Consider the following 16589-nt stretch of genomic DNA (forward strand, 5'->3'; position numbering starts at 1 on the left):
CTTTGGTTTGATCGTGTGTCTCTTTTTGTCCTTATATATTCTATATTTAAACAATATTTTTAAAATACTTAGAAAAATGTATATTTTTATGTTCTTAATATTTGTATATTATGGTATTTTGTATTTACTCTCCGTTTTCGACCGTGTATCGTTGTTGTTTGTTGCCATGTGTGCATTTCTGTGATCTACAGTATGTGTCTAATGCCAGGCTGCAAACCAAAACTCAAAATTTGGGATAATACTAAGGTTAAGGTTGATTTCTCTCCAAACTCCCATTGTTCTTTAGGCATGTACACTGAAAACTTTTCACTTCTGCCTCCTTGGATTAATGCCATTATTATCACTGACATGCGTTTGTGGACTAATGTAAACATATTTGAGTTACTGCCTCGCATCTGGACGTTTTTCACCCTTTTAAGACTGGATATTAGCTGTGGAAGTGGAATTTTTTTTTTTTTTTTTTGCAGGATGTGATGATATAACGACTCCAGTTTCTTTTATTGGAGATGAAAAAAAAAAAAAAACGCTTGGCTAAATCTGTGGTTGTCGAGTGGAGAGAAGTCGCTCCCACTGTTGGCTGGTATTGGCTTCAAGTTGAGCAGTTGCGAGTCCCGCAGCCGAACCATTGGTGCGTAATGGTGCACGACTGGACGGCAGATGTTTCACCACCGGGACACTCTGTCTCTGAACACTTTATCTGAACCCTTCTGACTTTTTTCCCCCAGCGTAGGCGTGCGTTAACTTGCTCTCCTGTGGTTTTTAAAAAAAAAAAAAAAAAAAAAAAAAGGCTATCTGAGGAAGGAAAAGAAGAGGAAGAAGAAAAAAAGAAACTGGGCTACCTCTTCAAACCGTCCCGGTTTTTACCGGGGAGTTGTCGTCACCAGCACCCCAGACACCCCCCCCCCTTAGCTCCCTAAATGGATGGGGCAGTCTTGGTCTATGTAGTTCAGCACAGGCCAAAAGATTGGAAACAACTTGCGAATATCCGTCAGTTTGGCGTCTAGAGGGAAACGCGTAGAAAATGCCCGGTTGCTTCGCCGGAGCTCAACTCTGAGGACTTTTCTCCTGCATTTGTGTGTTTTTTTTTTTTTTTTCAGGAGGAAGGGCTCTGCTCAAAGTTTACAACAGACAGGAAAACTCAGCGCTGAAGTGGCAGCTCACACACTCTAGCCCTCGCTATGGATTGTATGTATTTATTGATGTGCTTTTCACTCAGTCAAGTATTTTTGGAGCATATTTTCGCTGCAGAAACACATGGTGAGTGGTCCATTTATTTTCTTTTTTGCTGCACTTTTTTTTTCACTGTGTATAGAAATACACTTTAAAGTCTAGATGCGGTTGAATAATTATTAAAATTATGGCCTATTTCTTATTGATAGGTCAACACACAAAAGTCTGACAGCCTTACTGCTCTGGATGAACAAAATCAATACAATGTGTTGAACGACTGGATGTCCCTGGATATCCGCAGTATTTTTACTTATCATACCTCTGTTTCATAAAGAGAGCCTTCATTCTGAGCCATTTGTATATTTTTTACACAGTCAAGTTTGAAATAAAGTTCAGCTCTGTTCTCATGTCTTTTTAATCATTCAGCTCACTTTGCTTTATAGTCTTTTTCCATAGGAACTTGCTTGCCATAGGTCTGTGAATGCGATTCTCACTTGACACTATCTGTCCCATCAGAAAAACTCTCTGGAAAGTTAAGTGAATATGGTCTTATCGTGCCATTCAGCACAGACTCCCATGGCCGGTACATTTCTCACGTGGTCTCTGCTGGAAGTGGAAGTAAAGGTGGTGGTGGCGGTGGTGGTGGTGGTGCTGCTGCTGCTGCTGCTGCTGATGCCGCTTCAGACTTTGGCAGCAAAAGAAGGGTGGCCCGCGGTGCCCCCCAGATGCCCTCGGTCACCTCCTCCGCGGCTCAGCACTTGTTTTTCAATGTCACTGTGTTTGGAAAAGAACTGCACCTCCGCCTGAGGGCCAACAGGAGGCTGGTGGCCCCGGGGGCTTTTGTGGAATGGCAGGAGGACTTTGAGGAGAAGGCCAAGGAACGTATCCACGGGTACTGTGTTTTCACTGGGGATGTGAGTGACATGCCGGAGGCCTCAGTGGCTATCAGCAATTGTGACGGACTGGTAAGTCATCAATGCACACTTGAAACACAAGTCCTTTGGAGAGAGACATAGCAGGGAGAAAGATGGTTTTCCTTCTTGGGCACAGTCTCAGACAGAATGTGGGGTGTTATGGGTTTGCATGCATTTATTCATAATCATTTGCGTGCATTTATTCATATTCATGATTTCAGACCTGACCCTCTACGTATATCACATCCTTACGTAAGAGAGACATAAAAGCCTTTCTCAATCTGAAATCCTTCTGCTGAGCACAGCAGAACATTCAACCCTGTATAGGCTTGAGTGGTGTTCTCAGTTTGTAGTTAGGTCTTTGCAGGGAGGTCGTGTCACGTAACCATGTATTCTAAATGTAACCAGCTTTTACTGTATTTAAAAAAGTATCAAAGCTTCCACAGAGACTTCTCAAACCACTCTTGCAGCATAATTTCTATGTTGTCCATCTGTATTCTCGGTGTATTCCAAACACTCATATTTTTGCCAACAAACAAAAAACATTTGGCTATACACTAGCAGGCACATGTGGCAGTCCGAACATCCGGGTCCTGACCTTTTATTGGCCAGGAGTTCGTCAGGCGGCCAATGACTGGGCTGGAATAGAGCGGGTCTGACTGATGAGAGAGCCGGGTGGAAACGCTCAAACAGCTTGCAAGCTAGAAAGGTCGTGCACGAGAAGTGACACAGTAACTGTAGGGTTAGGAAATTGAAGACGAATCCTGTATCAAATCTGTTAGCCAAATCTGAATCCTTTCATATTTCTTTTTCTAACAATCGATCATTGGCTGAGGACGGATGTCGGCCTATGTATAGCATATAGCTAGACAATAGCTAAGTTTCATTTACTTAAACCTGCATTCGTTGATTTTTTTTGCCCTCATAGGGGCAGTGCAACAAGCTACCAACACAACATAGGTATTTCTTTATATGGTGATCATGCGGAGAAACATTTGTATTCATTTGTAGTCATGTTTCCGGCCACCTGGCAAATGTAAGTCATATTCACTTTCTTTGTAGCTCATGTTGGTTTTTTCTCTCCACTTACCCCTGAGAAAAAATATATGGCTCTTTAGCTGCTAACTGCTGTGTTAACTAGCTAGTCGCTAAGTTTTTCCCCCTCTTAGCGATTATCTGCTGTTAGGTGCTGGGCAGGTAGTTGGTTTAACGAAACCGTAAAGCTGTGTGCCGTAAAATCAAAACAATGACCTGAAAGATGAGAAAACACTCCATGGAGTTGAGGAGAACTGCAGAGTTGGTTGATAATTCTCTGTCGATTCGCCACCTTGAGCGACCCCTTTCACATTATACATCCCTAATTTCATCCATTGCTAATATTGAAATATATGTTAGATCAACTCTAAAGAATGAATGTTAAATAGCTACAAGTGATATACCATAAACTACTCTCAGTGATGTTGTCATTTAAACTGGTGAAAGCACCGGCCGGCCATGGCTGAAAATCGGGATTTCCCTGGAGCTCAGCAAATTCAGGCATTTCGTCAACCTTGAAACTGATCTGAAATGGAATTGGCTGTCAAAACCCAACCTTAGGAAGCAGTAATAGAATTACAAATTTTGGATGGAATATGGCTTTAATGGGGCAGTGCTATGAGAACTGGCCAACTGTCGAATTTATACTCCAAACAAAAAGGGGGCAGCATATTACAAGAAAGTTGGGGTGTCCACCCCTATCATAAGAAACAAGGAAATGCACTCTTTGGTCCCTCCTCTCCTCTCCCCTCCCCTTCCCCTGTGCCACAGACAGACTGGCCATTGGGCATACCAGGAAAAATCCAGGTGGTCCGCAGCATCGGTGTGCCGGTGGACCTTCAAAAATAGTGGTGGCAGGAGTGGAGGACAAGCCAGATGTTGAGGAACGTGAGGGAGAGGGAGAGCAGCTAGCAGCATCAATAGCTGAGCTTGAGGAAAAAGTGGAGGAATGTCCCAGAGAGAGGATGGCTCCAACACAGATTTATAGTTGACTTGCAGTTACTACTTCTTCATTGTCTCATGTTGGAATGAGGGCAGACTGGACGCTACAGTGACTCTCTGTACAAAGGTGAGGTACAAAGTGGTATTACGAGACGGGACGGGACATAGATGTCTTTGACATGATATCAAAACTTTTATTTCTTTACATTCTGTTGATAATCTTAGTTACTTTTTGAATGTTTTAAAATACAATAATGCCCTTTTAAACAATGAATAAAAACCGCATCCTTAGTTATGGCTTGGTTTATCTGGGTAAAATCACTTCAAAATGAATGGCCACAATTCCTGGAGACCCATCCTGTGCATATGCGTCCTCCTCCACTACCACCCATCACCATTCTGCTCTAACGCAGTCAGTTGGTGTCATCACGACGTTTAAAACTGCTTCACACTGTGATAGAGCAGAGCAATGGGGGGTGAGTGGAGCCACTAATGGAAGTCTGCAGTCGACTAAATTAGAGTGAATTTTCCGACGCACATGTGACATTTGAATTTGCAGGTTGACCAAAGCGAGGCCAGTCAATAGCTGTTCTGACTCGGCTCTCTGAACTGTTCTGACAGAAATAACTTGTGGAATGAGAGTGAAGATAACCTTCTGACCCAGCAGCTTTTGAAACCCCCAAAATGAGACAGAAACACACACACACTCAGTTATGAATCCTTTTCAAAAATTATCACGCACTCTGACCCTTTAAGTAAGAAAACTGAAGTGTAGTTTATTTTTAGTCTAGTCAAGTCTATATTTAGCAGCAATTAACACTTTTTTAAAACATTTTTCACAAACCTGCAATTTCATCTCTTTGCTTCTTGATGTGTTTGTTAGGACAGTCGAGCTTTTTTATGTGGCATCAGCACATCACAAAGAAACGACTGATGTCTCTTAACAGAGACATTGTTGTCATCATCAATGCATTTTCACATACTCATCGTTTTTCTGTATTAACACAACAAACCACGCTGAAGCTGAGAAAACTAGTAAAGATAGATGTCAAAGAGTAATTCAGTTCCTCTTAATGTCAGAACAGTGAGTAGTTTTTGGACAATGCCTTGCTGTGCTTGCATACAAAGTAATTCCCTGAAAGGTGACTGTGTGTGTCCTTCAGCGACTTAAGGCCAAAAGTGACGCACTGGCCTTATGCAGCACAAAGCTGTATTTACCTACAAACATGATATGAGAGGTTTTTATACATTGTTTGTTACAAACCTAATCACACAAAAGTTGGCAGTCTTCATCACAGTCCTCTTGAATTTTAAACAATGCCTTCTGTAAAAAGCAATAATGGTTTAGAAATTATGAGTAGCAAAGCCAGTGAGTTATTATTAAAGTCCTAAATAAAGCAGGAGTCTGCTAGCATCTGTTCTGCAAACCTTTGTACTGCTAGTTTATGTTCTTCTAGATTTTGGTCTGTGAGCTTTTGTGCTGCGAGCTTATATTTATTAAAAATATGACACCTTTAAACTTAACAATTTACAATTTAGCATAGAATATGGACAGACTATCATATTCCAGCTTTTTAAAAACCAATGAAAGAAGAGGAGACTTTGGGTCCTTATGCTGCGTTCACGTGATATGGCATAGTAGAGATGGGAAAGACTGTCATATTTATGATCTGTGAATGTTCATGTCACTGGAGAAGTCAAGATGGTTGTATGATTGCAAGGTGGTTCGTGTAAGAGTTAAAAATACTGATATATTGACAATATACACCTTGCTAAAACTAATGCAGTCCATATACAGTACAACCATCATGAAGTTAGGATTAATTGCAGGACTGTTGTATTATACTTAATTATTTTTAGGTGTACCTAATAAAGCGGCAGCTGAGTGTAGAATTATTCACCTTGAACAACGGACTTTGCCGTGACATGAAGCATCCATGTTTATTTAGTTTTGTTTAATTTTCAGGCACTACCACATTATTTTTTAGATAAGTTGGATGCGTCAGAGCCTCAGAAAAATCATACCTTCTTAGTCGTTATTATGACTTGGATATTGACATAATTACTACTTACAAGTTGGAAACTGGTAATTATGGTAGCTCTGATATGACATGAAACAGCATTATTCAGACTCTTATGGATAGCCTATTGTAGTATTTGGGGCCATCACAGTAGTCTCAAAAACAAAGCTGAATTATGTATAATGTAAAATAACCCAATAGTACTGTTAAATTATGCAAGAGAATCCAGTGATGCTATGTTGCGACACATTAATGTGTTAATTTAAAGAAAATTAAAAATTATAGTTTCGTGTTAAACATCTCTGCAATCTGAAGTCCTGCCCTTTTGTTACTCCATAAACTTTTGTTTTGAATAAAATCCATTAATATATGGATATGTACGTTTCCCTCTGCACAATGAGATACCGAAAGCAACCAATCGTGTGGGTTGTTTGTTCAGTACCTCAATTTGTAGTAAAGTAATGGAAACAAAGACAATATTGACGAAATGACACAGTGGATCAATGGCCAGTCACACCATCTGAAAGCAGCCAACAAATTCATTTTGTCACAGCAACCTCAATTAGAATGTAAATCCCAGGAAAAGCCAAAAGCTTTGTCCTTCACTGTTAATTTGGAAATTGGAAGCCTAGAACCGGAAGGCTGAGATCAATCTCTATACATTTGTAGATAAGGCTTTGTTACATTCTTCCTCTGAGGCATACGTTTGTTGACAGTGAGGTCTGTGTATTATGCAGTGTTACTGGTATATTGCACGTGAAAAGACACGCTGCTGTTGACCTTTTCAAATGTCAGCTTTCAAAGCTTTGAGCATCACAGACAATACTGCATTGACCTCTATTGTACTGTGTTGGTGGCAGAAGTCTCAGACTAGGCAAGCGATTAAAAAACTACAGTATCTGCATGGCTAGATACCAGTCAATGCAGGTGGGAAGAGATGTTTTTTGTGATTTGGGCGACCTCGTCCTTTAAAGGCCACAGTCAGACTCTTAGAAATATCATCCATGCATTTCCTTGCGTCAAAGCCAAAATTAAACAAAGACCTGTCTGTGCATGCATGGATGTTTGGGGGGGAATTTGAAGGTGTGCAGACAGCTCGCAGGCAAATTATTTAGTCTGAAGTGTCTGCTTGATGTGGAAGGACACAGAGGAGATCATGTCTGATGAAAGGACCGAGTTTGAAAGGAATAAGAACGTGAATATTATGCTTAGCCTGCCGCATGCGGGCCAGATCTCTGTGATGCACCGTACCGCATGACTTTACGTACCACCAGCACTCCATCTTCAAAAGTACTTTTGCCGGGGTCCCTTATAAAGAGCAGAAACATACTATATTGGAGCATTATAGCAGATGTGTATATCACAGCTTCATAGATCATTTTTGTGTTTTTTTTATTCCCCCACTCCTGGAAGAAAAGTGCTCAGACTTGAAGAACACACCCGCAGTCATCACAAGCCCTAACCATGCTGTTTTTCTTCCATTTTATTTTCTTAACTCAACTTTACGGATAAGCTTTGCTGTTAGTGTGTCCTCTGCAGGAGGGCTTGCTCCCACAGAGATGATTCCCATATAGTGAGGCATGACATCACCAGTAACAGATTACGTTAGCTTGGACCCCCGCCATGTGCCCGGAGGCGCAAGTTTTATGGCATTCCAAGCTCACAACAGATAAGACTTGCATACAGCAAAGTTGCGAATTCATCTGATACATTTTGGGCATATTTACGCCTCACAGCACAGCCAGACTGTCAGCTGAGGTTGCAGAGGAAGGGAAGACAAAAGGACTTGGTATTCTAAAACAGACCTGTACTTTCAGTTTCATTTTAATATACAGTAATTTATGTGTGATTGACCAACTTGTCAGCATCTGCAATCTCTTCCTCTCTGGCTGTAAGTCCTGCTAGATGGCAACAGCTGTGCGCTCCGGACAAGCATGAACTATTGTTGTGGAGTGACGAGTGATGGCTATGATTATACCGGAGCTGCTCATGTGTTGGGAATTAGCACAGATGACGGGCTGATTGAATTACATGTGTGATGGAAACACGAGTGCCAGATAACTGCAGTCGGAAGAGCGCTATTTCTGTGTCCATCAGTTAAATCGAGAGCGAGCCACCTAGCAACAGTCAGCACTGAGATGGCTTACCGTTTTTTTTGGGATCGGGGGGGGGGCGGTTTTCCATCCATTGGAGATGGAAAATGCTTGTATAAATTGTTCTATTCATAAATGTTTGCAGGAATTCTGCACGGGGCTGGTCCCAGTCCAGTATTCCAGTGTCCTCTGGAGTTCCAGTACTCTGCTGGCACAGAGGTAAAGTCACTAAATTAAGAGCTCCATCAATGGAAGCCCGACCTCTCAGCCAATAAGGTGATTTATGTCCTCTCAGTCTACAGGCTACAGTATTTCTGTTTCATTGAAACACGTACTGTGATACATATGCGCAAACACGCACACGCACACACACACACACACACACACACACACACACACACACACACACACACACACACACACACACACACACACACACACACACACACACACACACACACCCATCCTTGTTTTGCTATATTCGTAGGGACCTGTCATTTACATAATGCATTCCCCAACCTCTTTTCCTAACCTTAACCATCACAACTGAATGTCTAACCCTAACCCTTACCCTAACTGAAAACTAATTCTAACCTCAACCCTAAAAACCAAGTCTTAACCTCTAAACTTGCGGGGTCAAGCACTTTGGTCCCCACATAGCTGTCGGACCTCACACGTTTTCGGACCCCACGAATATAGTAAAACAAGCCAACCCACACATAAACACACACTCACACACAGAAAAACACATAAACAAACACACACTAGCAAATGTCACAATAGTATTGCGAATCATATCTATACCAACTAAATAAATTTGTACTTAAATGTACTACTACTACTACCACCTCTTCCTCTTCTGCTACTGCCACAACTTCTACTGTGGCTACCATTTCCTCTACAACCCTGCTACTCATGCTGCTAAATTTTTAAGATATTTCATAAACTAGAACTACTTCTTCTACTACTACTGCAAGTACTTCTTCCTCTACCATTTACCTTTGGTACTAGTACTACTACTATTACAGCTACTGCTCCTACTACAACTACTACTCCTTCTACTACTACAGCTACTACTGCTATACTGATACTACAAAAACTATTTCCACTACTACAACTGTTACTACTACAATTACTTCTTTTTCTACGACTGCTATTATTAATACATGTACTACTACAGCCACTTATTAATCTTCCCTTTGATGCTATTGTTATTGCTGTTACTACATTTTCTCCTACTACTACTTCTGCTACTACTGCTACTACAACTATGTCCTCTTTTACTACTTACATTTGGTACTGCCACCACTACTACTACTTCTTCCTCTTCTGCTACTACTGTTACCACTACTACCACTGCTCCTGCCGCCACTACTACTACTACTACATACTGCTACTACTACTGGGACTTCTTCTTCTACTATTACTACTATTGCTACTACAATTGCTCCTACTGTTACTTGTACTACCACCACTACTACTACCACTTCTTCGACAACCCAGCTAGTACTACTTTTACTTCAACTACAAATTTTTTCTGGTACCGAACTCCTTCCTATTCTTTTACTAGTACTGCTATTAGTTCTACTACCAACACTATTCCTATTGATAATAATAATTATACTAACAATAATGGTATTAATAGAACATTATACAGTATCTATCTGTTTAAACGTATTTAGCTTTTTTTTATAAAAAATAATTAGCGTTTAATAGTAGATTCATAATCTTCTACTTCAATTAAGTGCTCTACTTCATGGCTAAACTATTACCTCGCCAAGGAAGTTATGTTTTCACGTGTCTGTTTGTTTGTTTGTTTTTGTTATTTGTCAGCAGGATTACACAAAAAGCACTGATCCGATTTGCACCAAATTTGGTGGAGGGATGGGGGATGGGCCAAGGAAGAACCCATTAAATTTTGGAGCATATCCGGATCATTTACTATGAATGTGGGTTTTTTTCTCTGAGGTCTGGTGTTCTCTGAGTGCCTTTCTAGTTATCCTCTTTGGTATCAGTCCCATGCAGATGAGTGCCGGTCATTAGAAGCCCAATTTTCTCTTCATAATCCTCATCTTGATCACCAGCTATGCGTGCCCTTTGTGTCCCAGTACAGTGAGATGTGAAAGCTGATAAAAAGGAATCAAGTAATAATCCCCTGCTCCCACAACCTGTCTCATACAATTATTTCAAACCCGCGACTCTGCTGAGCCATGATTTACTCCCTGGCTTATTGATCTTCCTGGTTGTACCAAAAAAGCTTTTATTTTACATCAGCAATACATCGGATGCTGCCTGTGTCTTATATGCCAATACTGCATCAGAGATCTAATTTCTTCCATTCCAATTTAGGGACAGATGGATCTTGTGACAGAATTTCAAATAGTAAACCGCGTGACCTTGCAAAAATTAGAGTGCATACCTTGAGCTCAGTGGTTGACAGTGGATTACCTTTTTTACTCTCCCCCTCTGTCTCTCATTTATGGCAACAAAGAGCGTGCCTGGGACTGAAATTACATGTTTCTAAACAATCTGCCACAAATTACAGGTTAAGCTCCTGGAATGACGGCTGGACTTTGATTTCCTCGCACATTGCAGCTCAAAGTATCCGTGGCCTTCGGCACTTGTTCCATTTTTAGATTGTGTTTGTCCGTCATGTATCTTAAGGGACGTCTACATCTGATTACCTCAGTAAATGATGTAAAAAGACCACCATGTCTGCCAATTACATATCTCTATTCATGTACTGAGTGTTGTAAAGAAAAAGAACTTCTTTTTATTCCTGGTCTCTCTAAACACAGGCATAATTTCCACTGGGGATAGGAGAGGAAATGTTTCCGTCACTCTCCAAAATCCTATTTTTGTTCCCCTCACTTTTATATTTTCCCATCGATTTTTGTCACGCAAGTCACTCTGACCATTGTTCTTACTGTACAGCTACAACAGTCCAGATGAGAACAAGCTTGGAGTTGATAATATGTTGACACACTCATCTGACTCACTTTCAATTACCACATCGCACTGAAAGCTGAACGAGCAGCAGCAACTGGTTCCCGCCAGTGCTCTTCTGCCCTTTTATGCCCTGGGACTTGCCTCTCAGGCCACATACTGGCTGCCCTACCTTATTGTTGGAGATTGTTGGGGCAGTATTCATCCAAAAGGGTTCAGCAAACTATGTTTTTTGGGTTAAAAACATCAATGTAGAGTCGCTATCGTCCAAAAAAAGATGCTAGAACTGCACATCAGTCAAAAATATAATAGTAAACTACAGTTCTCTTAGTAGTAAAAATATCAGAAAGTATCAGTATCCTCTATAAAGGAAACTGAGAATGATATTTTTAAGTAGGGTTATAATAAAGAAGTTTACAATATAGAATTTGTATTTTTTGTTACACTACCAATATTATGGAAAATAATACCCGCCCCACACACACACAGACACACACACACACACACACACACACACACACACACACACACACACACACACACACACACACACACACACACACACACACACAACTTCTGAAAACACACCTACACCCTTGACCTTTAATCATATTCATGCATAGCATATTTTTTTCAAATTCCCAGCAGTGTTGTGATTTCACCAGCTCTCACCTCATTTGTTCCTTGCCTCAATGTTTATGCTGCACTGAGCAGGTGACAGACTCCAACTGCTAGTCTGCAGAGCAGAAAGAAGTCTCCCTGAAATTACATACAGTACATATCCACCTTTAAAGTTGCTCTTACCAATGTGTGGAATTTAGTGCACTGGTGAGTTTAAGCTCAGCTTAGCTGCATTTGCCCTTTTTTGTGCGGTGTCAGTGATACTGCTAGATGCCTCACTGCCTCGACTTCAGAGCCTTTACAGTGCAGAGGCAGGAGAAGCTGGCCGAAGTTCACGCTGATATAAATGTTATCCTCCGCTGAGCACTACAGTGCTCGTAATGACCCAGTTGTATACACACACACACATCACATGGAGGAACCTGACGACCACCACATCACTTAACCTCTCTTGACCTAGATAGCATCACGGTGAGAAATCTGAAAAACATTACAAGAAAAAACAAAAACTCACAATGATTTGTGTGGTGAGGGGTGGTGATAAAATGTTAGTTGTACGTGCTAATTGATAACACTGAATTCCAAAAAGCAGCAATAATGTGGGTCAAGAATACAATCAGTCCAGTGTGTTGAGAAGATCCCACAGTAAAAGCCAAATTTTGGCTTTGGCTCTTGATATTTAAGATTGTGAGAGAAGAGAGCGTTGAGGCCTGGACTCAAAGGTAAATTTCAACTGGGGACGAGGAAACATGTGCCGCGTCACGCTTCAAAATCCAAGTTCTATCCCCTAATCTGACAGTTTCACAGTTACTGTTTAAGTGACCTGCTAGAATCTCTCTGAACAGATTCCTCCTACTGACCAGCTGTCATAATGCAAATGAGAAAAGCTCTTGAGTTAATAACAAGGGTCTACAACCACGCTAGTGGCTCTGTGAGGTGCTTTGAGCTAAAAGCTAATGTGAGCATGCTATCAATGACAATGTTAATATGCTGATGTTTAGCAGGTATAATGTTTACCATGCTCACCATTGTAGTTTTGCATGGAAACATTTGCTAATTAGCACTAAACCCAAAGTACAGCTGAGGCATGTGAATTTCATTAGTGTGGTTTAAATATAAAAGTTAGGGAATCACTAGAGTTATTTGAAATTACCCTGAGGCGACTATAAATGTGTGTACCAAATCTCACGATAATCCATCTGATAGTTGTTGAGATTTTTCAGTCTGGACCAAAGTGGTGGACCAACTGATGAACCGACATTATCATCCCTGAAGCCACCCCACTAAAATGGCTAAAAATACAGATATTCTCATGTGTGTCACCTTCAATAGTCTTGGCGACTTTGCGCTTCTCTGGGTTTTGTATGTCAGGCTACACAAAAGCTGTTCCAACTCTTTGATTGGTAGTGCTGTATGCAGCCTGACAGGAAGCTCTGCAGACACTACTCGGGGCTGAAAGTACCCTCAGTTGAATGTTTTTAGGAAAAATCTGTTTTTATTCACACGTGACTATATATAGTTATAATGCTTGCTTAAAAGGTGCTATTTTAATTTAATCAATTAATTGTTCAGCCAGTAATGCCAGGAAATAGTAAAAATAAACCGGCAGTTTAGTTCCAAAGGCCCAACTTAATGCTGTCAAAATGCTTATTTTGTCAAACCAACAGTCCAAAACCCAAAGATATTCAGTTTAAAGTGATATGAAACAGAGAAAAGAAGCAAATCATCAAATCTGAGAGGTTGGAATTAGCAAATATTTGGACATTTTCTTTAAGAAATGACGATTCATGATGAATTTTCTATTAATCAATTAACCAGATAATTGTTTCAGCTCTAAATCAGAGCTAAGGCAGTGCTCTTGATGCAATCGGATACATTATCTTTTTCAAGTCTCTTTTACTTAATCCAAATCTAATTTTTAGTGGGATGAAGCCATTGCTAATACAGAAATGAAGATAAAACTTTTTAAAATCCTATAACTTGGCGTCTCCTCCTCATTTCTGACAGCAAACCTACGTCCTTCCCTCGCCTAGACTTTACCATGCAACGTACATGTGTTTACATTTGGTTCCTCGGTAGGCCCTTCCAGATGCTGCTGTTCTCTCCCCTCGCAGACCCAGCTTCACTTTCCACCCACAGCTGAAATAAGAGACCACAGAGGAAGTATTCTAGCATGTCTTACTTGGCATTTCCTGGTCAGGGTCTGGACAGATTCTTTCACTCCTCTTTGCCCTTATTGTCACGTGTCCACCCTTAAGTTCACGGTTGTTAGTCCCAAGCGAGAGAACGCTGAGGATTTTCAGACAAGTTTTTTTATTTTTATTTATTTTTTATTTTTTTAGGCAAAATGTTCTCTTTGCCGCACTGTATTTAGATTTCTTTTTGCAGCTATAAATACACACATTCTTGCCAAAATCTTGTTGGTGTGCCTTCTTCATGAGCATAATGATAGCCTGGATAGATTTTTTTTTTTCTCAGTAAGGAGTAGGAATATGGGAAATGCCACTTCGAGTGTGCTTGGTATTCAGACAGCACAGTTTTTTGCTCATTAAGCTAAATAGAAAACAAGGTGGCAACGCAAAATAAATCTGCCAACTGCTTTTGCTTCATCTAGGTTACATTGGGTTATGTGTTCTTCCTTAATTAACAGTTACAAATTATTACTTACATGCCAATTAATTACCACCTCTGGATCCACCTTTTGGTGCACTTAGCCTTTATTGGACACAGTTCACGGTAGCATGACAGGAAACGTGATGGCGCAGTGTTGCCTGGATGTACTTGAACAAATTATGTTGTGGTGTCACACCATTTGAGCACCAAGATGCCCCATAACTAGATTATTTTAACTAAAATATCCTTACGGGGGGAAAACATGTTGAAAGCACGTGGGCTTTCTTGTGTGTCTGGGTGGGTTTCCTCCTGCGTGTCTTTTGACCGTCCTCCCACTGTCCAGAGACATGCTGTTTAGTTTAAGTGGTGTGGATGTGAAATGTCTGTCCATGTGTAAGCCCTGCGATAGACTGATGTCTCTATCCTCCCGTGACCCAGCAAAGAATAAGCGGGAGGCACGTACAGTAAAGGATGGCAGTAGAAGCTTTCCACAAAGGTTACTACTGCATACACACAGAGGCTGTAACAGAGAGCCCAGGTGGATGTTAAACAAGAACACTCCTTTGTTTACGCACAGCTTGGTGGCATGTGTGGTTTTCCATTAACACAGCCTACAAAGCAGAGATGCGGTATGCTATATCCACCCATAGATTGTGTTGGACATTACCTTCCAGCACTCTCACTTACATAAGCAATTATGTAACTTGGAGGGAAAAGTTCAAGAATGTATACTTTAAACTTTAAATGGCCACATGGGGTCAGCAGAAACAAGTTTTGAACACGACGCGGACATATCATCACCTTTTAGGATAATATTGAAGACATTTGCATACTGACACATCCAGCATGTGCAACATTATCATTAAATTGAAATCGTGTTTGTATCCAACTTATACAAACAAGTCAAACATTCGCTCTCTTCTCGCTCTGTTTTTGGTCTCTACAAATTCCTGAGAGGAATATCTGGCTCTTTAAATTCTCTAAATTCTCCACTATGTTCACCATTTAGTCACCAACATCTGTCTGCTGTTTGTTTGTTGTTTGAGCAGGTAGTTTACAGTGGGTTTTCGGAGGTTTTTTTTTTTTTTTTTGCTGCAGCTGCTGTGGCCGAATGCGATACTAAGACCGGAGAGAGTTAACCGAAACAGTAAAGCTGTGGGCTGGACAGCTAAACAATGAGCTGAAACTTGCTATACAGCTCCGTAAAGCCGAGGGGAACTGAAGTTGATAGTTCTTTTCATCAATAAGGATATCCTCTTTCACTTTGTCACATTGTTTTCACATCGTCATTTGATACACTGTTATTATAAAATTATCAACTTTAGTTGCCTTGACTTTCTTTCTGGTAGGTGACAGTGTACACTGACCCAAGACCTTTAATGTTGCTCACTATAAATGATTAACATTACCCAGTAGGTTTGCTACTAAACTAACCGATGTTGTGTTGAGTTGATCAACCATTACGTGTTCCACAAATATGTATCACAGACATTTGGTTATTGGCAGATGTGTTTGCCGGCACTGTATGCAGAAAGAAACAAAGAAAATGACCAAAATGTGTGTGAGGTTTTTTGGAAACAAAATGGGCCTTACATTTTTAAATTTGTCCAACATTCGGAACGTGATTACACTGTAATAATGGCATAAATGGGGCTGTATGAGTAACCAAAGAAGGACTGCAAACATTATGTCAGCTTTGCACACAAAGTTCTCATAGAAAGGACTATCCAAAATATAAAGTTATGCTTGTACTGAATCGATGCGGATTTGGTTTTTATCATAACCTCTATCACACCAAATTCAGACCAAGGAATAAATATCCCTTTAATATTTGCAATCCCTTAAACTGTACTGTTCATAGATGGTTATATTATGATGTTTCACATTAATTATACAAGAAAGAGGGTTGAAACAGAGTATGTTTACTGTAGAGAAATCAGTGTGTGCTGTCCTCTTACCGAATGCATCCTCTGTCACAGTAACATTTAAAGTGTCAAACCACATATTATGCCACCGAAACGAAAAAAAAAAAAACCATCGAAACATTTTAACTGCAGTGTTTGTTGCTTTTCTGATGACATTTTAGTCAGTTGTGGTGTATTTTCATGGTTACGGTGAAACACAATTTCACAATATTTACAGTGCAACTACAGCTGAATTATTGTAGTTATGCAAATCTGAAGTAAATGTTAGCACACACTCATTATCCCACTGAATGAAAGAGTAAGGCCTTC

The 16589-nt window shown here is 40.5% G+C and overlaps 1 protein-coding gene across 1 annotated transcript in view; it reads left to right on the forward strand.

The window, feature by feature from the left end:
* The first annotated feature begins 1149 nt into the window (after window positions 1-1149).
* The window catches only part of LOC120794481 (A disintegrin and metalloproteinase with thrombospondin motifs 3), a 52743-nt gene continuing 37303 nt past the window's right edge, over window positions 1150-16589 (forward strand). Inside the window, exons 1-2 of the mRNA XM_040135589.1 lie at window positions 1150-1257; window positions 1687-2135. Coding sequence (XP_039991523.1) covers window positions 1179-1257; window positions 1687-2135 — 528 coding nt within the window. The 5' untranslated portion in view covers window positions 1150-1178. The remainder of the gene's footprint in view (window positions 1258-1686; window positions 2136-16589) is intronic.

Source organism: Xiphias gladius, chromosome 9 (genome assembly GCF_016859285.1).
Source record: "Xiphias gladius isolate SHS-SW01 ecotype Sanya breed wild chromosome 9, ASM1685928v1, whole genome shotgun sequence".
NCBI classification, from domain to species: domain Eukaryota; kingdom Metazoa; phylum Chordata; class Actinopteri; order Istiophoriformes; family Xiphiidae; genus Xiphias; species Xiphias gladius.